We start from the raw sequence: 25,546 nt of genomic DNA, 5'->3' as shown, positions 1-25,546 counted from the left end.
AGTGCTTGTTTGGAGCTGACAACATGCATTGTTACGGCTTTGTGTTGACTGTTGCCTCCAGTTTTACAACGTAATTGACTATGCGACGACCGGCTTTGACATTACCTGCTACACAGCGTGGAGATCTGCTCAGCTGGAGATGAATGGGTGGGTTTTGGGGTTTGATGTGAATAGGACGTTTAGTCATGTTGACGTTTTCTGTCTCCGTAGTTTTTCAAAGGAACTCTGGGCCTGCAGCCTGGGGATTCAGCCCTGTTCATTAACGGACTGCATATAGATCTGGACACACAAGACATCTTCAGGTACCCAAACACATACTATTGGTTTATTATCATTCAGCTGTGTAACATCTCATTTTTTATTCATTTTATTCAACTTGTGAAATGCACTCTTAAATCATTTATAGTCTTTCAGCTCAGAGTGAAGAGTATATCCTGTTAGACTTAAATCCTTACATTAAGTACACATACCAACAGGACACACACATAAGGCAGCATTGTCATATATGACAAAAAACAGCAAAATGCTCACCATGCTAACCTAGATTGTTTTTTTTTTTTAAGAAAAACAAAAAGGTCTCTATTTTGCACTAAATCAGATATTATCATTCATGTTGCCACTTTCAAGCACATTTTCACTCCTCCGTAAACACGAATACGCACCTGCTGTAGATCACCACACTCTCACCTCCCTCCGTTGTTCCCTGCAGTGTGTTTGAGGTGCTGCGCAGTGAGGCCAGAGTGATGGAGGGTCTGCGCTCCCTGCACATCGAGACGCCATACATCCACGACATCCTGAAGCTCAACGTCCAGCCCTCTGACTCTGACTACGCTGTTGACATCCGCAACCCCGCCATCAGCGTAAGAAGTCACAAAACTCCAAACTCCACAGCTCTCAATTAAGCACCGACGCTGGGAACAAAAAAGAAGCTAATATTTTAAAACACCTGCACTAACTGGATGACTGTTCAGTCGCAATTGTGTTATGCTGTGTCAGTTCTTGTTCCCTCATGTCCTGGAAAACCTGGAGGTGCAGGGATTCTGAAAGGTGACATTTTAGCTATAAAACTGGAAGATTGCCTGAAATGTCCCCAGAAAGATTTTGAAAGATTTTTGTCATGCAACAAATGCATTTCAATTTATGGCTTCGGTCAGGAATGTTAAATTGAAATAGTCTGAAATCATGTTTTCAGACTGGTAAGAACTTTTAGTAGTTGCTGCAAACTCTGATCTGAATAGTTAGTGCTAAACTGTTTTCTCATAGAGTTGATTGACTGGTAACTACTGACTGAAGTTACCAAATTAATTGTCGTAGCAGAAATTAGAAATATTGAAGTACTTGAGTAGTAGTTAGTTATGTTTCATTGCAGGCATTCGTCAGGCACAAAATTACAAATATTCTCTGTTTCCAGTCAGTAATTGGAATCAGCTTGGACTTTTTGTATAATTTTCTGACATTACATAGCTCAAACAATGAACCACTTAACTGAGAAAGGTAAAAGAAAGATGACTGAAGACAGTCAAACTATTTTTTGGATCTAGTTTTCAGCCAGCAGCTGCTTATTGGCACTCATCTGCTGTTGGACTCAGGCTGCTCCTCTCAAACATCTCCCCTTCATTTGCCTTTTTTTATTTTTAGTGGATTAACAACTTGGAGACGGATCACAGGTACAGCTCGTGGCCTTACAACGTGCAGGAGCTGCTCAGGCCAACCTTCCCCGGAGTCATCAGGCAAATCCGCAAAAACTTCCACAATCTGGTTTGTTGAATCCTGAACAATCAACCCCTTGTGCATCCAGATAGATTTAAATCCGTGAGAATAATACCAACGTGTGTGTGTGTGTGTGTGTGTGTTTGTTTTGCAGGTGATCATTCTGGACCCAACTCAGGAGAATGCTGCTGAGCTGCTCAGTGTTGCAGAGATGTTTTATGCTAACAACATCCCACTCAGGTTGGTGTTTGGGTCATCAGTGATGCCAGAAGTCATCAAGAGACTAGAAAAAGATGTTTTAGTTACTCTTAAAATAGTTTTCCTTATACAGTATATTGGACATTATACGTATGTTCTGATAAATGTGCGTTACACCAGTATAAGGATATTTCTTAAAAAAATGTTTTTACTGCAAAAAACAGAAACATCCAGAAGAAAAGGTTGCTGTAGGCCAGCAGAAGTTTGTTGGAGCGTGCAGTTAAAATCCATTTTCATTTAGGAGTTTGGGATTTTGGGTTTGGGAGACCTTTGAGTCCTTTGCATGCGGCATCTTGGGATGGTCAGTTTGTGTGAATACTGATGAAGCACCCGACACACACTCTGCATTTTAACTGTTCAAAGTTTATTTGTTGTCTGCGTGTGTTTTTTAGGATAGGCTTGGTGTTTGTGGTGTCGGATGAAGATGACATCGACGGCATGCAGGATGCCGGCGTGGCGCTGGTCCGAGCTTACAACTACATCAGCGACGAGGTGGACAGCCAGAGCGCATTTGAAGCCGTTATCTCAGTGAGTCGAACTTTCACGAGCACCGAGACAAGAACTGGTGCTTCTCGAAACGCCCAGTGACTTCATGAGATCACAGAGTTTGAAACCAGTAGACAAGCAGGGAGTTGTTGCTACTTATGTCTCTCTGGTAACTGCTGTCCTTAAATTTCCTGTACGCTCACCTTCTTTTACTTTATTTTCTTGTAGATGTTTAACCGGATACCCATCGGTGGACAGCTGAGTGTCGGGGACGTGGTGAAAGTGCTGGAGAAGAGGTTTCCCTACGTGGAGGTCAGCAGCGTCCTGGGAGCCGACTCCAATTATGACAGCAGCAGGAAGGTGAGAAAGGGGCTGAATGTGGCGTCGCCATCTTTTCATCAGTCAATTTTAAGAGTTAGGTGAGAAGATTGATAATGTCTCTCACGCTGTGTCCTGAAGCTGGAGTCAGCAGGTGATTAGCTTAGCTTGGTGTGAAGAATGGAAGAGAGGCAAAACTGAAATCTAAAAATGAGAAATTGCAGTTAAATTTTTTTTTTTTTTGCATGGAGATTAATGATGTGAGATGGAACATATTAATTAGCGAGCTTTAGAAGTTTTAACCTTTTAGATAGTGTCGAGCTATCAATTTTCTCACCTAATTCTTAGTAAAAACACATTTTCAAAATGTCAGACTGTTCTTTGAGAGCAATAGTTCCTTGGATTTTAAGTTTAGTTAGTCAGTGTTTAGGATCAGCTGAAAACGTGTTTTTTTTTTTTCTTTCTTTTTTTTTTTTTTCTTTTTTCAAATTTCTCTTGGCACATTTTACTTCAGTTGTAGAGGCCTAAGAGCTGGGATAAAAGCATGGATCAGATTTTGAAAGATCCTGCTTAGACCCAAGTCCTCCTGCTCTACTCCAGCCATGTTTCTGAGATGGTAAAAGGCTGATGCAAGTTAAAGTAACATCTCCCTGTCTGCGTTTCCTCTTTCAGGAGGGGCGGGCGTATTACAAGCAGACGGGCGTGGGCCCGTTGCCTGTGGTCATGTACAACGGCATACCTTACCAGCGTGAGCAGCTGGACCCGGATGAACTGGAGACGGTCACGATGCAAAAGATCCTGGAGACCACCTCCTTCTACCAGAGAGCCGTCTACCTGGTGAGTTAGAGCAACACACTCAGGTCGGCAGCGAGCCTCAGTGGGGCTTCATTATCACGTGTCATTTGAACGGCATTGTTTTACTAAGGTTTGATAGAAAATAAAAACAGTCAGTAAAGATGTGTGTTTGATAGCTTATGTTCTATCCAACACAGTCAGAATTAAAAACAAAACTGCTTCATTCATGCAGAATGACAAGACTGTCTGTGCACACAGGTACACACTGTTCACCTTTTTGATGAGTGTTTACTTTGCATACATACTGTAGTGCATCTGAGTTTTACTGATTTTTTTTTTTTTTTTTTTTTAAAGTATAAGCTCATTAAATACGACTGAAGCGAGTTACATATTCTCTGATACTTGGCTGAACTAGTTGTTTGCTGCCAGAGCTTCTACAAAATGTAGTTTGGTTAAGAGAAAAATGAATTGCATAGAAGAGCTCCAGAGGATTTTTTTCTTTTTGTGAAGTGTTATTCATTTTTACAAGTACAGTAAGAAGGAAGTGAGGACTGTACTAAGTAACATTCTTTCTTTTGAGCTAGATCTTTGTGAGCCTGCCATCTGCTGTGCGTTTCTGTTTTAATGTCGTTCCAGCACTCTGAGCAGCCAAATGTTTGAATTGGTGCGTTCAAAGGCTTGTGTTTTTGTAAGGTCTTAAAACATAGTTAGCTATGTTTAATTTAGTTGCTGTACCAGTTCTAGTGGCACATGCTGTTTTTAGTCATCACTCTTGTTTTCTCCTTTTTAATGTTTAATCCGAACTTGTTGGAGGAAAACTTTTCAGTCGATAAACACAAGCATCAGTAATTGCAGTGGAAAAGCTATTAAATCTTGTTATGTCTCTCTTGGCTGTGACTATAAGGATGAAAAGAGCTCAGATAAGTGCCTCCTGCACCACTTCTGGCTCTGCAGTAACAGTGAGGAGTGTCCTCTCTCAATTATTTTCTGAATCTGTGCTCGTGTGGCTCGCAGGGCGAGCTGGCGACAGATCACGACGTCGTGGACTTCATCATGAATCAGCCCAACGTTGTTCCCCGCATCAACCCCAGAGTGCTGTCCACCAGCAGAGCATACCTGGATCTGTCTGACACCAGTGAGTGTTGTGTGTGGATGTGAATGATTATAAACGTGTTGTTTGGGTGTGACATCCAGCGTAGGTTCAAAACTTCTCACATTCCCTTTACCGGATTAGTTGTCTTAGTGCATGTGTGGACATTTTTCTTTTTTTTTTCAGATTTTTGTCAGTTGTGTCGCCGTTTTTTAATAGACTAGCTTTATTTTCATCTGGACCTCCACACGTAACCTCCTACTATACAATCTGACCCCATTAGCTGTTATGACTTTGTACTTTGCTATTAGCTTTCTCGTTTTTTAATCCTGGACACTTTAGACCAACTTTATATTCCGCAACCTCCAGTTTTTATAGAAAATCTTGGGACATGGCCCTCTGCAATTCTAACTCATATTTTTCCACTTATAAAACAACCTGTTCTTCACCCATTAACTCCATTAACATTAAGCAGGCACACACAGCTTTTATTTAGACTCACTTTGGAGTTTATTTGTTTTTAAGTTTGGGTTCCAGTTCAAATCATGTATTAATATTTGACAAATTTTAGTATGTCCTTAAAGTGTACAGACAATTATTGGAGTATAAAAGCCAGTAGGACAACCCAATGCACAGTATAAATGTGAATAAAGATATATTTTGTGATAGCAACTGTAGTATCTTACTCTCCTGGTACACACTGCTTTAAGATTCTAAGATTCTTGCCGGTCTTAAAATTTTTATCTCTGGCATTTGCTGCTTGATCTGCAGTTCATCACTCACGTTGTTCTGATTTTGCAGACAACCACTTTGTAGATGATTACGCTCGCTTCTCGACTCTGGACAGCAAAGAGAAGAGCACCGCTGTGGCCAACAGCATGAACTACATGACTAAGAAAGGTGAGAGAGTCTCGTATGGTAGCTTGTAAAAGTTTTTGGAGCGTTTTTCTTGAGTGAGATGATAATTTAGTCACCTTCAAGCCTAAACCCTCTCTTCATGTATTCTCCCTCTGTCCTCTCCTCCTCCTCCTCCTCCTCCTCTTTGTCCTATTCATGTGATTTTAAAATCCTTCCCTGCATCAGGGATGACCACCACCAACAGGCATGGTAATCACCCTTTTTCTCCACATTATTCCCTCTCCTCCTCACTTGCTCTTTTTTTTTTCTCTCAACTAAATTGTTGGCAGCGTTTCGATGTGTATGTGAATCCACCGCCACTCCTCCATCTGTGTCGCATTTCTCAGAGGACACCAATGACTAATTACGCATGTTATGATTGTGTAGTAGGGTCTGAAATGTAAGTACTAATGATGTGGTTGAATAACTGCACCATGTTCTAACACTGAGTCTTCCATCTCTAGGAGAGCATGACATTTCATTTAGTGTTATTTGTTGTAGCTGCATGGAGAAATTTTGGAGTAGATACCAATGAGACTATAGTTAATTTTCAGGATAATTTTCTTTCTTCTCACAACACAGATTTCTGCCAAATTTACCAAACTTGGCCGAGAACATTATAGCTCGCCTCTTTAGCCTCAGGAGTTTGCCTGTGTAGCTTCGTCTCATAATTTATTCCCACTTTCTCTGTTTCTTCCTTTGTGTTTGTCAGATGACGGCTACATCCGTCCTGTGACCTTCTGGGTGGTCGGAGACTTTGACAAGCCCTCAGGACGTCAGCTTCTTTATGATGCCATCAGACACATGGTACAAAATCATTTTATGCCATCTCTTCGGACTGGACCTCGAGTGGCGGTCATTTGAAGCGATAGGGATAGAAGGGATAGCTATATAGTTAGTTTGGGAAAATGCTCACATTTCCTTTCCTCAGCACAAGAATTATGTGAGAAGATGTTTGTAAATATGGAAAACAGGGCGAAACAGCTTGCCAAGTTCTCTCCTACACATAACATCTGTAAAAAAAAAAATATAAAAAGAATAAAGAAATAAAAGAAAAAAGACATAATCTGTCGAAATGAAAAAAAATGAAATACAGGAGGTGCTGCTGGGAGGATTTGGTTGCCTTTGTACAGAGGCGGGCTGGCTGGCTTCAGTCTTTATGCTAAGCTAAGCTAATCCACTGCTGTATATTAACAGCAATACGGGCTGTGTTACCTCTGAGCAACACAGCCCATATTGCTCTTAATATTTTATAGTCTGACAATGTAGGTGTAGTTGGTATCATTGAAACAGAATTCAGAAATGCCATTAGGCTTTTATTTTATTTCTACTTTTGTCACCAGTGATTTGAGTAAGATCAGCAGCTTTGTCATTTCGCTCTCTCTCACTTGACACTCGCTCTGCCACAGAAAACCAGCAACAACGTCCGACTGGGGATGATCAACAACCCATCAGGCTCTCCGTCCCTTGAGATGAGCCGCGTGTCCAGAGCAATCTGGGCCGCCATGCAGACGCAGTCCGCCAACAACGCCAAGAACTTCATCACCAAGTTGGCCAAAGAAGAGACAGCCGTGGCCCTGGAGAAGGGAGTCGACATTGGCGAGTTCGCTGTCGGGGTGAGGTGGTGGGAAGAGAGGAGGGCGGGTGTCTTCACTGACATATAGATGGATCATGATTCAGATTTATTAGGTTTCCCTCTGTTAGGCCTCGTCAGCCTTTTTTGACTTAATTAACATTTACCCCTCACAATATTTTCTCTTTCCCTTGTATGAACTGCTTACAAGTTTTCTGTTTTTCCTTCAGGGTATGGATATGGCATTGTTCAAGGATGCGTATGAGAGTCCCAAATTAGATTTCCTGCTGTCCCACGCAGCCTACTGCCGAGACGTGCTCAAACTGAAGAAAGGACAGAAAGCAGTGATCAGCAACGGAAGAGTGAGTCACAATCTCATTTCTTATTGTTTCAAGAACTGAACATTCAGGCACACCGTGAACAAATAAGAAAAAAAAGACTGTATTTATGATTAAATGTGCACATTTTCCATTTTAGCACAGGCTACTGTAGCAGTTCAGTCAATGCTTTTGTTTTGTTATTTACAGATTATAGGTCCACTGGACGAGGAGGAGGTGTTTAACCAAGATGATTTCCTGCTCTTGGAGAGCATCATCCTGAAAACATCCGGAGAGCGAATCAAAAGCAAAGTCCAACACATTGGTATCGAGGAAGACAGGTATTATATTTCCCATCGTTGCAGTTGTAGATTCTCTCAGGTTTCAGTTTTGAGGAACATTCTCAGCTAAAAGTTTAATGGACGGCTTCTCTCAGGGCCAGCGACCTTGTGATGAAGGTGGACGCTCTGCTCTCCTCTCAGCCCAAAGGAGAGGCCCGCGTAGAATATGGCTTTGCCGATGATCGCTACAGGTAACGTTGTGATACGTGCGCATGACTCAGACAAACCAGCCTCATTAATTAATTGGGTACATTTCCGTAAGGGTTACATGATTTTTGCACTGATTTTTTGCTGTACCATTCTTAGCTTTTCCAGCACGTTCTACTGGAAGCTTTTAAATGTCTACCATTTTTGTGTTTGGTTGCTTGACTGTTGCTGATTTTCTTTTTTTTTTTACAGTGCTGTGAAGATCCGCCCTAAGGAGGGAGACGTGTACTTTGATGTTGTTGCCGTGGTGGATCCTGTAACCAGAGACACACAGAAACTAGCTCCTCTCCTATTGGTAGGTTTAATATGATCCCTCGTTGGACTGTTTGATGCATCCTTTTCGGCCTCTCTCACTGATCTGCTCAGCTGATTTTCACGACCTCACTTTGACTTCACTGTCCACAGCCTATAACCAACCTGTCTTTCTTGTCCTTTCTAACGTCTCTCCATCTGCAGGTTCTGAAGCAGCTGGTAAACGTCAACTTACGGGTCTTCATGAACTGCCAGTCCAAACTGTCGGAAATGCCTCTCAAGAGGTGAGCGCAGAAAACTGAGTACAGAAACAAACTGTACATCCTGGTAATATCAGTTTATTTCCAGTGCCCTGGGGTCTCGTTTATAAAACTGCGTAGGGTTCATGTATGTGCTCACATGCCAATAAATGGTGTGCACGGCCTCATATCCCGGCCTCTACCGTAACGGTCAGTACAAAGCACCACATGACAGTTGATATACAGAAAAGATGCTGCTGTTTAGTAGTTCTTTGTGGTGAATCATGGCAGCAACCAAGAGAACAGAAATTTTTCTGACCCAAAAATCAAGGTGCTTGTTCAGTTAGTTATTGTTGATGAGAAAGCACATATTTTGAAGTCTTCCAGTCGTGTAGTCCTGTAGCAGAGCGAGGACGGCGCGAGGCCGTGCATCCGTCATGCAACATTATGCACCAGCGTCACTGCAGTATTTATGTGTTTACAGCAATCGGACTGACTGCTTCCACCACAGTCTGTGGTATCCCCCCCCCACCCTGGGGTAAATGGAAGTTTGACAGTTTACAGTTTACATTCAGCTGTGGTGATTAGTGTCTTCTTGAAGCAGGGAACATCATTTTTTGGATGTGAGGGGACATAAAAGCAGTTTGAAAAGCAGTTTCAGCAGCATTTCTTTCTGAAGCTTGCAAGTGCGTCGTTCTTTTAGGAGCTGGATCGAACTGAGTTTGCTCAGTCGGCACTGGGAGGGATCTGTAGAGATACAGAGCTTTCAGCCGTGTCACACAGCCTTCTGATATCATGTTTTTCATTCTAAGATTTGTTCAAAAAAAATAGCTGGTGAATAGACTTTAAGTTGGGACTATTTTGTCAAACTTTTATCTCTTAGGTCAATTACCAAAGGTTCCCTGTGGTAGAGGTGTGAAGCTGTTTTTTCTATGAGTGGCTCCTTGTTTTATTTGTCTCGAGCGTGCAGTACACACTCCTGCCAACAGTTTCACACTGTTCCACTAATCTAACACAACAAGATATGCTGCAGCTGAGCCAACAGAGCCCGTGAAGACGACTACAAGCTAGTAAAACGTGGATATAAACAATGTTCGATTTAAAATACTAAATCGGCTTTGTAAATATTTTATGAGGAAAGAGTAACACTGAATTTAGTTTACAAGAAAACCCCACAGGGCACATTAATGTTTCACGTTTTAAGCCGGTCCATTCATTTATGAAATATTTTCAGTAAAAATCAATTAAAAACCAACAGTGGTGATCGTTTCCGGTTGATGGCTTCTCCACCCGCTCTGAAAGTCTGACCGGTTTCTGTCTGCTCAACTGTTTTTGTCTTCCAGTTTCTACCGTTACGTCTTGGAGCCGGAGGTGGCGTTTCAGGCCGACGGTAGTTTCTCTCCCGGCCCCATGGCCAAGTTCCTGGACATGCCTCAGTCTCCCCTCTTCACCCTGAACCTAAACACTCCTGAGAGCTGGATGGTCGAGTCTGTGCACACCCGGTACGACTTGGACAACATCTACCTGCAGGAGGTACATCAGTATGGATCACAAGTGTTGAAATGTCTAAAAGTGTTCCAGGGTGTTTTGTTTTTTCTTAAATCCAATTCCAGCAGTTGACTCTGTAGGCTTTAAATTATCCACCCACACTCTGTTTGAATGTGTTAATGCTGGTCCACTTGTTTGTGTCTTCATGTGTGTCATGAGCGGTCATGTAAAATCTGCCTCCTTGTGTCTCGTCTCCCTCATCCTCAATCCAAACTGATATTGTATGATTTCCGATTTCACACTCATTTCACTGGAATTTATTTTTTTCATTCATTTGTCTCGAGGACCATACGAAAAACAATTAGAAGTGGGAGACAGTTTTCCTTTACAGTACAGTAAGTAGTTGCACCAAAAAGAGTTTTGGAGCACTTTGCCATATGCAGAGAACAAGTTTTAAGGTTCCCCATGTGACCACTGAGGTGTCGTCTTCCTCAGACTTCTCCAGTTTTGCTGCTCAAAACAAATTTGACTTTTCTGCCCTCCTGTCTTTGCAGGTGGAGAATATCGTAGCAGCAGAGTACGAGTTGGAGCACCTTTTGTTGGAAGGCCATTGTTTTGATGTCAGTTCAGGCCAGCCGCCCCGGGGCCTCCAGTTCACCCTGGGAACCTCCTCCGAGCCGGTTATCGTGGATACGATTGTCATGGCGAACCTGGTGAGTGACTCCTGCGAACTACGAGCCTCTCGTCTCGTTTACCAAACGCCTACGTGCACAAAGTTCCTGAAACACAAACACTTTGCCAACTGTTTCAATGAATTTTTAATGCTTTCCTGGATGGTAAACTGCTTTTAGTTCTTTAGTTCTTGTTTGAATTTCTCTTTCTGGCTCATCATTACAAACACTGAAAATCTCTTGTGTCCGTAGGGTTACTTTCAGCTGAAGGCAAACCCCGGCGCCTGGATCCTGAAGATGAGGAAAGGACGCTCGGATGAGATCTACAAGATTTACAGGTAAGAACACTGAGAAGTGGCCGTGACGTATCACAGAGTTCTCATGCTCCGACTCTTGCCTTTACGGACTTGTTCACCTTCTTTTCTCTTCCTTTCCTCTTCCTCCTGTCTGTCCTCTGTCGCAGCCACGACGGCACAGACTCTCCAGCAGACTCCGATGACATTGTAGTCGTGCTCAACAACTTCAAGAGCAGGATAATTAAAGTCAAGGTCAGTTTTCACCTTTGCAAAAGTGATGCCTGTCCGGCTCAATAGCGTGGCAACAGAGACAGGAATTTGGTCTTTCACACATTTAGTGGATTTGATTTTTGATTTCCAGAGGAATTAAATCAACTCCATGACGTTTAGTGGCAACATTTGCAGTTTTCTCAGTCGGGCTGCATTCTCATTAAACTATACATCTCATCGGGAAGTTTACATTTGATGGATTTGTGGCCACGTGCTATCAAAGCTACTTTTATTTCAAACTCACCTCAGTATTAAAGGTGCCCTACGGACTTTTCTTGTAAACAAAGTTTCTGTTTACGTCGTTTGTGTGGCCAAAAACTCCACAGTCAAGTTAAAGTCATAACAGTTCGAAACTTCAGCCTAACATTTATTAACCTCTTCTTACTATTTCAGCAGCCAAAGTGTTTTTTTATTGATGTAATAAAGCAATAGTCGTATATCACATATATGTATAACATATATCAGCTAAACGCAAAATCAAGATTGTGTATTTTATTCATATTTGCTTTTTTTTTTATTAATAAGTTGGAGTTGGTCCTCCGGAAAATTCGAGCTAAATAAGATAATATGTAATTACAGTGTCAAATGGAGACATGATATTTTTTAACACAGTCCATCTAACTGGGTTAACATTACTTTTTGATCAGGTCCAGAAGAAACCAGACAAGTTGAACGAGGAGCTGCTGAGTGACGGGACGGAGGAAAATGACACTGGCTTCTGGAATTCTCTGACCAGGTACAGCTTTGATTAGAAATAGAGAGCAAGTAAAAGAAAAAGATTTTAAAAAAAAAACCAAAAATATGGCAGGGCAGGGCAGCGATAGACGACCGCATGCTGCTGCTGTCTCCTCACCTGAAACGTTATGTGGACATGAGCCCTTAAGTGTAGCCTGCAAACACCACACTGATGACATTCTCTGCGGTCAAAGAGGTCTTTTGATTTGATTTTTTTTTTTAGTGTATAAATCTTCTTAACACGCTTGTCTTTCAGGGGGTTCACAGGCGGAGGAAAGACGGAGGAACTTAAGCAGGACAAGGATGACGTGATCAATATCTTCTCTGTGGCTTCGGGCCACCTGTATGAGAGGTTCCTCAGGTGAGAGTCGGTGACCAGACGAGGAGGACGTTAGCATGAACCAGCATCTTGGAAAGCTAACATCCCTTCCTCTCACGTGTACTGAAACTTAATTGATTTTAGTGCTTTGTTCTCACAGCTCTGTTGCAACTGCTCTTTTTTTTATCTTTTGTTCCCTCTCAGGATTATGATGTTGTCAGTCCTGAAGAACACCAAAACCCCCGTCAAGTTCTGGTTCCTCAAAAACTACCTGTCCCCAACTTTCAAGGTAGGATTTTAGTAGTATTAGGCGTTGTGTTTTTATCTCACGAACACCGTGAGGGGAATTTCTACAGATTTGGCCCAAACGTCCACATGGATTCAAAGATGAACTGAGTAGATTTTGGTGGTCAAAGTTCGCTGAGGATTTACAAAACGTGTTTTTAGCCATAACTCAAAAATTCATGCACTTACGACAAAATTTCAAACAAATGTATTGTAGGATAAAATGGTGGAGTGATGGCATTTTATATCCAAAAGGTCAGCTTCACTGAGACGCCATACTGTCGTCTATCCATCCTCAGGAACAGAAGGGAAGATTGTGACAATGTTTCACATTTTATCAGATACTGAATTGACGACTCTAATCTTGGGTGTCCACCTTGAAACTGTGATGATCGTACAGATCTTATTTGAAAATCCTGACACACTCGGTCCCACCTGGTACTGAATTCATGAAACCACATTAATGCACCCCCTGCTACACGCTGACAGGCCTGTTTTGTGACCATCTTTGCAGGAGTTCATCCCCCACATGGCGAAGGAATATGGTTTCCAGTATGAGCTGGTCCAGTACAAGTGGCCCCGGTGGTTACACCAACAGACCGAGAAACAGAGGATCATCTGGGGCTACAAGATCCTGTTCCTGGACGTGCTGTTTCCTCTCGCTGTCGACAAGATCCTGTTTGTGGATGCTGACCAGGTTAGCTCATGCGTAGCTGTATGCAGACTGTTACATCTCCAAGGAACAGCACAACACAGGCTCCTTGGGGCTTAAACTTTTAAAAAGTTTGAAAAAGTTGTGTCTGGAAAAACTGATGCACTTCATCACAGAAAAATACCAAAAGTGCACTGGTGCCACCTTCTCAAGTGTGAAAAAGTCTTTTATGACCATAAACCAAATGTTTATTTGGGTTATGAGCAGACAAAAAAAAATACGATGATTTACTAAAATTTAACAACTCTGTGTTGTTAACTCTTGACTTCCTGTCCTTCAGATTGTGCGAACAGACCTGAAGGAGCTTCGTGACTTTGACCTGGAGGGAGCCCCATATGGTTACACCCCGTTCTGCGAGAGCCGGAGGGAGATGGACGGCTACCGCTTCTGGAAGTCCGGCTACTGGGCGAGCCACCTCGCCGGACGCAAATACCACATCAGGTACACACGCTGTTGAAAGCTCGGCCGAATTGTCCCAGTTAGGTCGGTCTTACGTCAACAGCACTTTGAAAATCTATCAAACCCTGAAACACACAAGCGTACACTGAAACGCACTTCATTTCTTTTCTTGCTTGTTTCACGTGCTGCCGTCATGCACCCTGCAGTGCCCTGTACGTGGTCGACCTGAAGAAGTTCAGGAAAATAGCAGCAGGAGATCGACTCAGAGGACAGTACCAGGGGCTCAGCCAAGACCCCAACAGCCTCTCAAACCTCGACCAGGTCCGTCTTCTCATTGGCTGTCCACATTTTAATGTGCATTTGGGATCTAAAGACTAAGATCATTTTTTTTTAAGTATTGTTATTAATGTAATACAGTTTACATGACAGATAACTGTTTTCCAAAGTGTATGTTTTTAGATTAATTTAATGCCAGATTCCAGTAGTTTCCATCCATTAAAGTGCTGCCTGGAAACCTTGAAACAGCAGCCTTGTTCAGTGTGAGAAACAACACGTGTCATCTGCTTCTTTTGCAGTGTCACTGGTTGCTAATTGTTTTCTCCTCCCCTTTTGATATCACAACAACACATCTTGAATGCTGAGGCAGCAGCAGCAGAGTTTCACACCTCAGACACTCTTAATATCTGTGTAACCACAGCAACTGTTTCTCTTAACTGTTTCTGTGTTTATCTGTTTCTGTCTCCTGTGAAAGCCCCCTTCACAGCCTCCATCACTGAGCTTATTGTCTGTCCTTTCTTTTTTTTTTTTTTTCAGGATCTACCCAACAACATGATCCACCAGGTGCCTATAAAGTCTCTGCCTCAGGAGTGGCTGTGGTGCGAGACCTGGTGTGACGACAGCTCCAAGAAGAGCGCCAAGACGATAGATCTGGTAACAACAGCTCAGATCAGGACAGAGTGCTCACAAAATAACAGAAGGTGCAGCTTCACAGACCTGTAGCACCCTGTGCAGTTGAGCAGCATCACACAAAGGGAGTGATGGGGTTTTCTGAAGACTGCCACACCTCTTGCAGCCACTAGAGGGCAGACAGGTCAACTGCGAGGAAGTTTGATACTGTGAAAATCTAAAAACCGCAACAGCAGAGTTAGAGTTATTTTGAAGCTGAAGATGAAGCAGGTCTGAGGAGGCTTATTTCCGTCCCCTTAATAAAACCTCCTCCATTTTCACACCAGAAAAAAATCTAGCTTCTCCACAGAGGAAGCCACAAATCAAAAAGCTCTCTGTCCAGAGAAAGCTGACTCCCTGTTGGTGTCAACATTAATTTTATTTTTGTGAACCCACCACATGCTCACATAAAACCACCATGGAGAGAAAATTAACTCCGTTTTAAACTGTTCCCTCGGCGAAAAATGTGAGCCAGATCAGGCAGTCGATGATCTCACTGACCACTTTAACAAGCTGCAGCCTCTTCTCGTTGCCAGCTGGGAGTTTACCAAAACAAGTAGTAATAAGGCTTTGAGAAGAAATAGAAAAAGAGCCGAAAAAAAAAAATCAAAGAATGATTAGATTTTGTTTTCCAGCTACCTGTGAACATTGCAGTTGATGATTTTGTCTGTTCCTTTTCATTTTCTTCCCCTGATCTCAGTGCAACAACCCCATGACCAAGGAGCCCAAGCTGCAGGCCGCGGTGAGGATCGTGGCCGAGTGGACCGATTACGACCAGGAGATTAAACGTCTGCAGACCAGAGTGCAGGAGAGGGCAAACCACACAACAAAGCAGCCAGGCACAGGTACCGAACAACTGCAAGTAAACTATTTACAGCTGGAATGCAGCGATCAACTGGACTAAATTTTCTCTAATTCTCGCCAGATGTTCACACAGAATTGTGAGGAGCGGCGGCGGCGGCGACGAGGGGGCAGACAGGACTCTGTTTAAAGAGTCCGCTTCGTGAAGAGGCTCCTCTCCTGCGGACAGACTGACCACAAACCAGCGCCAAAATGGTCAAAGGGGGTCTGTTCTTTTTTTTTTTTTTCTTGTCTTTTTTAAATAACACGTGAAGGGGAGTGTGCAAGCAGTGAGAATGTACTCCGTGAAGCAAATCAATAGAAATTCTATTTTCTTTTAGTTTTCTCTGCCCTGCATTAGATGTCGGTCTGTAACTTTGCACTGATTGGGATTCTGGTTCAGGCTGTGGTCGAAGCACAAAAGGGAGGACAGCCAGATGAAATCTCACTGCTGGTTAACTTTGATCTCCAACAAACCAAACATTTTGTCTGAATTCCTCCTCATGCACTGGATTAAAACAACTTTAAAGCTGTTGGGCCTTCCTCTGAATTGTACAGGAATTTATTCTTACATTTTACAGAAAACATTATAGATAATTTGCTGTTATTCCGAACTTAAATCCAGGTGATATATTTGAAGTCAATATCTATACAAATACTATAAAGTTTTTTTTTAACTGATATGGCAAATTAATGTAAAATCACAAAGTGACATTCAAAGCAGTGAACTGCCATCTGCTGGTATTCGTTACATCAGACTAAATTCTTCAAACATGTGTAAGAGAAACTTAAAAAACTCAGTTTGTTTGGTTTTTATTACAGTTTAAGTGAAAGTAGGACTTTGGGCAGTGATATATTTTTTTAAACAATTCTACACTTTCCAAATGAGATATTTGGAAAGTGCTAAATTAAGGCCACCTCTACATGTACTGTATACATTATTTTGAACAGCAGTGGATCCACTGGTCTGTCTTTTTTCTTACTACATTTAGTACCCAACCCAAACCTAAAATCACTTTAAAGGGAACGTTTATGGAATTTAGTCACGAGTACATCAATGATTTTGAACTTGAAATAAAAAGTAAGAATAAAATACTGAATCCCCAGTTTCTTGTGGAACATTACTGTCACTGAGACTCAGGGAAAAGATGTGTGAAACTTGTCCATGAAGTTCCAGAACCAGAGGAGAGCAGGAGAGCAGAGAGTTTGTGGTTCTGTGAGGGAAGAGCAGCCATGACGTGTTCAGCTGAAACTGTCTGGTGTGTTTGTTAAATGAAAACCCCCCAAATAAAGAAGTGCTCCAGTGTGTTGTCAACACTCACGTATGTTCTCTGCTTATTTGTCTCTCAGGTGTTTGCATACTCACTCGCTCTCTCGTGGTGCTGAGAGTCTCGACACCTCAACATCACGTGTTTCAACTTCCTCGCGAGTAAACAAGTTGAAACAACTAAAAGACAAACAAGAAAAGGTTGAAATATACATAAGCAATGGACAAGTGGAAACTGCCAACGACAAGTAACAGACATAAAATCGCTAAAAGTAATGGATAAAAGCTTGAAAAGTTAGCTAACGGTGATGGATAAAAGGTTTAAATGAGGTAAAAGTATACATAACACATAATAACCTTAACGCTGCCCTCAACACACAAAACCCTGTAACTGGAAGGTTTCAGACTTTTATTGTGATCCATTTGAAAAAAGGTTTTACAAAAGGTAACATTCAATTTTTACACCAATTCTTTAAAAAAATCACTTAAAATAAGGTTTTGATACAACAAATTCAGTTAACTAAGTAATGGCTTCTATAAACAAAATAAGATAATATACATGTAAATGAATGCTACAAACATGAGGACAAACTGAGGAAGGGATTACATTAATTAAAACTTAAAAAAAAAACAAAACAAAACAAAAAAAAAACAATGGCATGATTGTATTCCTTTTTAACTTGAGTGACATCTGGCCACAGTTGCCAACAACGCAGTTATTGCAAAGCTAATCCCACATCATCTGGTGTCCAACTGGAATGTTCGATGACAAAAACACCCTTGAGGGCTTGCTGATTTGTTGCATCCGTTTCTCGATTTTCATAAACAAAAAAAAAAAATATATATATATATATATAGGTGCACGTTCTCCCGCCGCCACCATGTGCAGCTGACAGTGAAGAGCCCTGCAGGAATTCAGCGGTAACCACTCTAAACCACATTAAAATCTACGATCACCATCATGTGGCTTTAGATGACACCCAGATCGACGAAGAGACGTGGAAAAAAAAAAAGAAAAAAAGAAACAAAATGTGAATTTACAATGAAAATATGAAAAAAGAAAGAAAGAAAGGAAGAAAGAAAAATAAAGACGCGTTTTGACGTGGACAAGCACAGCGGACGGCGTGCTCGTGAGGGCAGATGAGACATTCTGTTCAGACTGACCAGATGCTGGAAGAAGTTGCCCTTTTTCAGAGCGGCTTGCATCTACTCCCCCCCCCCCCCAACCCCCCCAACCCCCCACAACCCTCGAGGAGGAAAACGCCGACTTCAGATCAGTTAACAGCGTCACTGTCGTCCTGCTCCGACCGTCAGCTGAACCTCCCGCTCTGCTTGAAGCAGCACGGCACGACATCAGCGTCGCCGTCCTGTTGGTTGTCTGTGATTGGGCGACAGCTGCTGCAGGTTCGACATAAGGGAAACGCGCTCATTTTTCTTTCTCGCCGAGATTTATTTAGATGAGAACTCTCGGGAAGAAAGCAAATTGTCCCCAGATTGTTGAACTACTCCTTTATGATCGCGGCCGTTCGTTCATGGCGGCAGCAGCGCAACAGTTTGGCGTGGATGCAGTGCTGCTTCAAACAGCCCCACTCTGTCCAGTCTCTCCAGAGACAAAAACTCAGTCATTCCAGAGAGGTTCGCTACTTCCTCTTCTCCTCCTCCTCATCATCATCATCATCTCCATTTCACAAACACATTTATCTCTGTTACAGTTACATCATCTGCAAAGCTTAAAAAACACATGCACCTCCAGCATTTTATACAAGAGTATGATACAAAATAAGGCATTTCATTGTGTTGAATATTTATGTTGCGTGTTGAGTGTTAATACATGTTTTGTCATGTGTGTGTGTGTGTGTCTGCATGTGTGTGTTTATGCGTGTACATTAGCAACCACATTTTAATGTTATTTTTTTTTTGCCCGCCTATAAAAAGACTGCAAAAAAACAAACATAAAGTCATGATAACTCTTACTTAAAATATATATATTTGTCATATATATTTACGTATATATTCATATGTAAAAAACAAACAAAAGAAAAGGTAAGAGGGAAAGAGAAAAGCCCAAGAGGTCCCTGTGATAGGCCAGTTCTCAAAAAACAAAACAAAACAAAAACAAACAAACAAAAAAAAAACAAAGCCACCTCACCCCATCTGCCTCCTCACTCCATGACCTCGGCGGGCGCCACGGTGACCAGCTGTAAAGGGATCTCCTGATTGCCTACAAGGTCGTGGGTGGTGGCGGTCTGGAGGATGAGTGTGGTTCCGTCGGCGGTGATGACGGTGTCAGTGGTGGGCGGAGACGTGGAGGGAACGCCTTTTTTATTCTGGTGAGTCTTTATGTGCTTGGCCAGGTGGTCGCTCCGCATGAACCTCTTGGAGCACTCTGTGCACACAAACTTCTTCTCCCCTGCGAGCGACAGTCAAACAATAACACGTCAGACAGTTTTTTTTAACATGCCCACATACACGTTTCTGTTGTTGGAGTTTCGTTAAGTGAAATTCATGTAAGCAAACAGCACCGCCAACATGGACGGATGTGGATGTTTTGTCTTTAAAAGGCACACTATGCTAACTACACCAGTAAGTGATTCTGGAGAAAGAGAACTGATTGTTGAGTCTAATTCCCAGGCTGTCAAATAACCACCAACCCAAAAAGTTAATATTTGATGACCTGGGAAAGAGACAATCAACTATCTTTGTCTGTAATCGTTGACACCCAGACATGTCCTGAACACAGCAAAATAATTAGGAAATAAAGAAAATATGGGCAGAGGGCAGAATCTGTGCATAAGTGGTGATTGGAGGGGATTAAAAATATCATTACGTGTCTACATGAAAGTAAAAAGAATACATTTTGTTAATTTTTTTCTTCCATGTTTAAATTTAAATGCAGCACTTTATTAATCCGTAATGCCATCTGACAACACAGACATTATCGGTTTAATTTGTGACAACCGTCTCGGAGAGATTCCTCCCCCAGTACAGTGGAGGCGGATGAAATTTCAATTGTGAACAATAACATTTAAATACGCAGTCCTGGACCTACACAAAACACAAGATAAAAAAATTCCTATTACTACCCTTATGGAAACTGTTCACAGTAGGATGGAAAGTAAAGTATGATCAAGTACAAAAAAAATGTTTTTGAAATCTGGGTGAACCAGTCCTTGTCGGTGTCGCAACATGCCCGTGTGCATCCAACATTAACAATCCCCTAACAAAAAGACTAAAAAGCGATAAAGAGAAAAGAGAAAACATCAACACCTCACGCTGCACCGCGGCAGAACAGAAGCACAGACGGCCGGAGACGCGCTCATCAACAGCCTGTCAACACGTCGCGATATCATTCATGTTTTCACAGGTCACACTACAGTAATTCACAAGCCAAAGCTACAAAAAGGGATGAAAGTGACAGGCGCCGTTCCTTCATATGAGTCTTCAATTGTGAAAAAAAAAAGTTAAAGATCCATTTTCAGCTTCATCTATAAACTGTCCAGTTTAACAGAAATCTCCATCAGAGACAATCTGACCAACAAACCAACCAGCATCTTGAAACAACCAAAAAACCCAAAACTATTCAGGATGTACTTCCTCCCAGCTTATTAAATTAAATCCCTGAAGGGACACGTGTCGTGCAGCCAGATGAAACACAAAACATAATGAAATATACAACATGTACACAGTATTTTACTTCAATCAGTTATCAGTGTAACTCTAGTAACTTTCTGCTCATTTCATCAGCACCTCTTATTTTAGGACCAAATCAAATTATTTTTATGCTGCTTGGATAATTAATAGAGAGCTAGAGAGCATGTATTCCTCTCTGTGTAAGTGAAGAGTGTTAGCTGTACACACTGCCTTCATAAAAACAGCCTGACCTAAAAGCAAATCATTCAAAATGTCTGAGCACTGCAGCCCTGCATACACACATTAGCAGCTGCAAGATTTCATTTCCTCAATTTCAAGATGATGCTTAAGTTAACACCTCTTAATCACTGAACCATTATGTAATCAAATAAGAGCAGGAAGAACGACTTAAGACAATCTTCTACTTGAAAATGGACATGATATACAAGATATTTTTGTATCTGTTAAGGTTTCAAGTGCCAAGTTTAAAAACAGGAACAAAAAGGAACTTTGGTTTTGACTCTGAATGCATGTAACCAAGCTAACACTACTAACTAACTGCAACCATGAAAACTGTGTTTATTTGTGTGATTTTTATATTTTCAGACAACAACCCACCAGGTTCTAAAAACAAACAGGACTGAAAAAACTAACACAAACATATGACAGCGTAACTGTTGTGAGGTGATCTGAAAGGGTTCATGCGAGCATCGTCTCACCTGTGTGCGTCCTCCTGTGTCTCTGCAGCTCGTCGCTCCTGGTGAACCTCTTCCCGCAGAACATCCAGTTGCAGACGAAGGGTCTCTCTCCGCTGTGCCAGCGCAGGTGGGCTCGGAGGTGAGACGTCTTCCCGTAAACCTTCCCACAGCCGGCGATGTGGCAGATATGCTGCTTCTTCTTCCCCATGCCGGAACCTCTGCGAAATGCCGGGAAAGTGCAAAATGAAGCACAAACACTGCAGGCGATGGCTGTGTATCTGTGATGTGTGTGTGTTCTCCCACATGCCCACCTTCCTCCTGACTCTTTGCAGTTGGGGCAGGTGCAGGCTACTCTGCGGAGCCTCTTGCCCTCCCCGCTTGGCGTCTCCATGTCCTCGTCTCCCATCTGACCGCGCAGGTTGTTCAGATCACTGGGGTTCAGCGTGGAGTCTCCACTCAGCTGCCACTCTTCAGAGTCTGGCTCCTCCTTAATCTGAATACCTGAACCAGAGGAGGAGAACCAAATTTAGATTGTCTTCAACAACTCAACATGAGAAATTCAACATTTGCACAGAAATGGGAAAACTGTGTGTGTGAGGATGTGCAGTATGTGCAAGTGTCCCATACCAGCTGGACTGTTTGCATCCTCCCCTTGTGTGTACTGAACTCCAGACTGTGTTACAGAGTTCACCGTGACTGTCTGGAGGTTGGGTAGGCTGACCTGGCCTGCCTGGCCCAAAGGGAGAGTCTGGACCGGAGCTAAGGTCAGCTGTTGAGCCTGTCCCTGTCCCTGGGGCAACTGGAGCCCCTGGAGTGACTGGACACCCTGAACCTACAAGGGAAGATGTGATACATGTCATCTTTCACAGCATCAAAACACAACATGCTACTTAAGCTACAAAGCAGGCCACTTTGTTGCTTAGAAACAAGAAGAAATGTCCTGCCCACTCCTTGTAGATTACCTGGAAGGTTTGCCACTGGATCTGGCCGGTAGCAGTGACAGTTTGGGCCTGGATGAGGAAAGTCCCCGGGTTGACGAGCTGCACACTCTGTAGAGTCTGACCTGCTGCATTCAGGTCCTGACCCTGAGCCACCTGGGCTACCTGGGCCTGACCATCCCCAGACAGCTGCAAGATGGGCTGTGAGATAGTGGTTGCGTTGGAGGTTGAGACCTGCAGAGTAAGAAAACAGTAAAATAAGTGACACTTTGCACACCAAGACTGAGAAAGCAGCATTTTAGTCAGGTCTCCGTGTGGCAGGTCCTGGTTTAAAAATACAGTGGACAGTTAGCTTTAATCATGTTAATAAATTGCAGGCAAGAGCATTTTTATGGATGCTGGCCATCGGGGTTGGGAGCACAGAACGCTTTAAAGCTGGGTGCACAACAGAAGTGAATTCACACGGTGACATCTGATCATAGGAGGCTTTTTCCCCAAACTGTATGACTGCACATGAATGCACCATTCTGACAAGCTACACTTTTAATCGCAGTTTTGCAGTAGATGTGTGAGGAAAAACATCCCTACTAAATCCGTTAGGCTAAGCTGCAAATTAGACACAATGAAAGCTTCAAGAAGCATTAAGTGTAATTCCAAAATGTTAAATACACAGTGACAACACATGAAATGGAAAAAGCACACTCTATCGGTGCCTCAAAGTAGTACTTCCCATTCTGTTTGGCATATGGCCAAGAATAAATATTTCTATCTAATATCCCTCATTACAGCTGGGTATAATTTGAAATTTGTAGACACCAGTGCCAATACAATACCAGAGTTCTGATAAAATACTTTTATTTAATACTTTACTTCGATTATCAGACTTTTTTCATTAAAATAAAGAAGTCTAAGTTCTCAAATGGTAAGTGTTGTCTACACATGAGTAAGTACTTGTACAAGACCTCTACATAGAATTGGCAAATTGTTGATTCAAACTGGGAAATATCTAATCAAAGAAGAAATAAACCTGACTGGACATTTCATGCCAGCTAAGAGAAAAATCAACAGTTTCCAATACTCGTGTTACGTGTTACAGACACGTTTTGGCAAGTACCAGTACTGCATTGGTCCAATACACAGTCCTATTCTTTATCAGTCACGGCCTGAGAGCAAACCAAATTATTCTCTTTCTGATCATTTTTATATGAACTGAACTATATGAACAATGAAATTTACCTGAAGAAAAGAAAGTATCAACAATCTCAAAGAAATAACTAACTAAAACACTAATTTTCCTTCTTAAAAATTCTCTTGACCCACCAGACTTGGGTTCAGCCTGACTCCAGGCTGGGAACCGCTGCCTTAAACCACACAGGTCTGACACACATAAACATGACACACACTCTGACCTGGATTTGGTGCATTTGGTTGTGGGAGTTGAAGTTCGCCGAGGAGGAGGGGTCGGACACGCCTGCGGACACGGCGGTCGCTTGGGTCAGAACCCCGGTGCCGTCAATGGTCTCAGGAAGGGAGGAGCTGGAGGAGGAATTGGTGGTGGTTGGCACGTAGAGTTCTGGGTTGGCACCGGCATCGCTCACCGTCACCAGCTGCTGTTTGGCGCCAGAGTCCTGACCCTGACTCTCCAGCGTCTGACCACCCATGATCAACTGACCCTCGGGTGTTACCCCTGTTGCGATGGGGACCGTCTGCGCTCCGCTCAACCCTAAAGACTCCAGATCCAAACTGTTTATAGGGACAAATGTTATGTTGCTGGGCAGCCCCACAGGTACTGTGCCGGTGTACGCTGACCCCCCAGCCAGTGAGACGCCTTGGATTGACGGTACTTGCCCCGTCTGCGTCAGGAGGTCTGTGGTGGCTGTCGTGGCACAGCTGATTCCGATGCCGCCCTGGCTGCCATCTTGGAGGAGCTGGATTTGACCAGTGCCATCATCCAGTCCCTGTGTTGGAAACCCTGCCAGTGTCCCATCGGCATGTTGGATTTGAGGGATGACCTGGAAGAAGGAGCAATAGTTTTGAGAAGGTTTGTCACCTGAACAGAGCACCTGAAGTATTTCAATTCTGTTTCTGTCTCTTTTTACCTGATACTGAATGCCTGCCACTCCATTGGCTGCGGCCTCATTCCCAGATGCTGTAACATAAATGGGCTGGCTGGGAAGACTCCCAATGGGAAGCACGTACTGGCCGTTGGACGTGACAATCCCCGAGTTTGGAATGTGAACGACTCCCTGGTCTTCCTTCCCAGTTGTGACAGGAGTTAACACCTCCCATCTGTCCGAACCCGTCAGCTGAATGGCTGACATATCTGTCGTCTGGGAGTAAAATTAACACTCAGGTTAACATGGACAGATCACATTTAAACAAAAAGATTAATCTCAGTTTTACATTAGATCACAAGAAAAGGGAACTAGCTTGACTATTGTCTGCAAATCGATTATGGATTCAGAAACTGCGGTGGTATATCAAAGAGAGGATAAAACAGAGGCAGCGGGGGATCTTGTAGGTTTTGTTCTGAAGCAAAGGATGGACGATTGAACGCCCGTGAGCTAAATGCAACCACAAACACAGGGAGTGACGATAACGGGCTCAGAACCGGTCGAGAGCAGGGTGTGGGGGATGGGTGGCTATTACAACGCAACTGAACGCTACTGTTTGATTATGGACGCTATTCAGACATTATTATCACACCCTGACATCTTCCCTGCCTAAGGCTCACCGGCTATCTTCCAGCGAGCCGACCCAAGTGACTGACTTCAGTGTCCTACCCACTATGGGCGGGTTTTACAGGGGTAAAGTGGGTGGCCGTTATTGAGGGGAACACAGGAAGTGTACGGCTTTCACCCCATGCCATCAAAATTTTAAAACGTGTGAACTTCATGCTCTCAAAAACACATCCAGCAATCGAAAGCAAGCGAGAAAGACGAGCTAGAAAATGTCGGATACCTGTGTTTCCGCTGCGCCGCCGGGTTGCAGAAACTCGCTTTGACTGCTGTCCACGTCCGCGGACGCCATTTCTCCTTGTTTCAGAGGCTGCTCTGGCGCTAGCAGGGAGAGAGGGGGAAACTCAGCAAAACTCTGTAATCTTCAACTCCTGTCTGCCAGAAAAGCCCGCAAAGCATCCCCACTCTCCAGTCCAAAAGGAGCTGACTGCGAAATTCAACTTTGCAGCGGGGATTCTGAGGCAAATTCGGCCCCGATTGACTGTTTACTTTGTCAACTCCGTGGCTAGGCAGCTAGCTCTGTTAGCTAACCATATCTAGCTAGTTAGCAGTAGAGCAAAAGATAAAAAGACGCAGCTCGCTTCGCTGTAGGTTACACAAACTCACCGATTAGTTGCACGCTTCGATGCGCTAAATGTTTACGTACCAGTCATAGCGTGAATGGTAGTAACCGGGAGGATTATCTGATCAACTAAACTCCAAACATGATTATTTTATCAAAGGCGGGCTAGTGTTGATCGGTGAATTCGGGTCGATTTTTTTCTATTTTGATTGACGGTGCGGGAAACACAAAAAGGTGGGACTAACAAGCTTGACCGTCGAATTTGCATCA

General features: G+C 43.0%; 2 protein-coding genes across 4 annotated transcripts in view; one reads left to right on the top strand and one right to left on the bottom strand.

The window, feature by feature from the left end:
• The window catches only part of uggt1 (UDP-glucose glycoprotein glucosyltransferase 1), a 27,433-nt gene extending 10,673 nt beyond the window's left edge, over window positions 1-16,760 (top strand). Inside the window, exons 12-40 of the mRNA XM_046413209.1 lie at window positions 211-302; window positions 710-860; window positions 1,639-1,758; window positions 1,865-1,950; window positions 2,361-2,496; window positions 2,683-2,814; window positions 3,445-3,609; window positions 4,582-4,702; window positions 5,459-5,557; window positions 6,267-6,361; window positions 6,964-7,170; window positions 7,358-7,489; window positions 7,655-7,785; window positions 7,881-7,976; window positions 8,185-8,287; window positions 8,449-8,528; window positions 9,827-10,016; window positions 10,526-10,684; window positions 10,895-10,980; window positions 11,106-11,190; window positions 11,856-11,944; window positions 12,200-12,304; window positions 12,467-12,551; window positions 13,062-13,244; window positions 13,540-13,700; window positions 13,865-13,979; window positions 14,472-14,588; window positions 15,304-15,448; window positions 15,529-16,760. Coding sequence (XP_046269165.1) covers window positions 211-302; window positions 710-860; window positions 1,639-1,758; window positions 1,865-1,950; window positions 2,361-2,496; window positions 2,683-2,814; window positions 3,445-3,609; window positions 4,582-4,702; window positions 5,459-5,557; window positions 6,267-6,361; window positions 6,964-7,170; window positions 7,358-7,489; window positions 7,655-7,785; window positions 7,881-7,976; window positions 8,185-8,287; window positions 8,449-8,528; window positions 9,827-10,016; window positions 10,526-10,684; window positions 10,895-10,980; window positions 11,106-11,190; window positions 11,856-11,944; window positions 12,200-12,304; window positions 12,467-12,551; window positions 13,062-13,244; window positions 13,540-13,700; window positions 13,865-13,979; window positions 14,472-14,588; window positions 15,304-15,448; window positions 15,529-15,548 — 3,486 coding nt within the window. The 3' untranslated portion in view covers window positions 15,549-16,760. The remainder of the gene's footprint in view (window positions 1-210; window positions 303-709; window positions 861-1,638; window positions 1,759-1,864; window positions 1,951-2,360; window positions 2,497-2,682; window positions 2,815-3,444; window positions 3,610-4,581; window positions 4,703-5,458; window positions 5,558-6,266; window positions 6,362-6,963; window positions 7,171-7,357; window positions 7,490-7,654; window positions 7,786-7,880; window positions 7,977-8,184; window positions 8,288-8,448; window positions 8,529-9,826; window positions 10,017-10,525; window positions 10,685-10,894; window positions 10,981-11,105; window positions 11,191-11,855; window positions 11,945-12,199; window positions 12,305-12,466; window positions 12,552-13,061; window positions 13,245-13,539; window positions 13,701-13,864; window positions 13,980-14,471; window positions 14,589-15,303; window positions 15,449-15,528) is intronic.
• LOC124072067 (transcription factor Sp3-like) lies at window positions 16,423-25,546 on the bottom strand. Of its 3 annotated transcripts, XM_046413211.1 has the most exons (10): window positions 25,361-25,546; window positions 24,938-25,035; window positions 24,076-24,306; window positions 23,386-23,988; window positions 22,001-22,210; window positions 21,666-21,870; window positions 21,350-21,539; window positions 21,060-21,256; window positions 18,860-19,120; window positions 16,423-16,890 (listed from the first exon to the last, which is right to left on the bottom strand). In XM_046413211.1, the coding sequence occupies exons 1-9, from the start codon at window positions 25,365-25,367 to the stop codon at window positions 18,873-18,875; spliced, it is 1,989 nt and encodes a 662-aa protein (XP_046269167.1). In that variant the 5' UTR covers window positions 25,368-25,546; the 3' UTR covers window positions 16,423-16,890; window positions 18,860-18,872. The 3 variants fall into 3 exon arrangements, with proteins under 3 accessions (XP_046269167.1, XP_046269166.1, XP_046269168.1); XM_046413210.1 differs by lacking the exon at window positions 16,423-16,890 and having other exon boundaries at window positions 17,103-19,120; XM_046413212.1 differs by lacking the exon at window positions 16,423-16,890 and having other exon boundaries at window positions 17,103-19,120; window positions 25,321-25,545.

Source organism: Scatophagus argus, chromosome 15 (assembly GCF_020382885.2).
Source record: "Scatophagus argus isolate fScaArg1 chromosome 15, fScaArg1.pri, whole genome shotgun sequence".
Taxonomy (NCBI): domain Eukaryota; kingdom Metazoa; phylum Chordata; class Actinopteri; family Scatophagidae; genus Scatophagus; species Scatophagus argus.
Note: the sequence above shows the minus strand (reverse complement) of the source record. Positions and strands in the feature narration are given on the sequence as shown.

Coding starts and splice junctions, on each gene's coding strand:
- LOC124072067 (XM_046413211.1), bottom strand. Junction 22,211..23,385: donor ACCAAATGCACCAAATCCAG/GTCAGAGTGTGT, acceptor CTTACTCTGCAG/GTCTCAACCTCCAACGCAAC. Junction 21,871..22,000: donor TCCAGTGGCAAACCTTCCAG/GTAATCTACAAG, acceptor CTTCCCTTGTAG/GTTCAGGGTGTCCAGTCACT.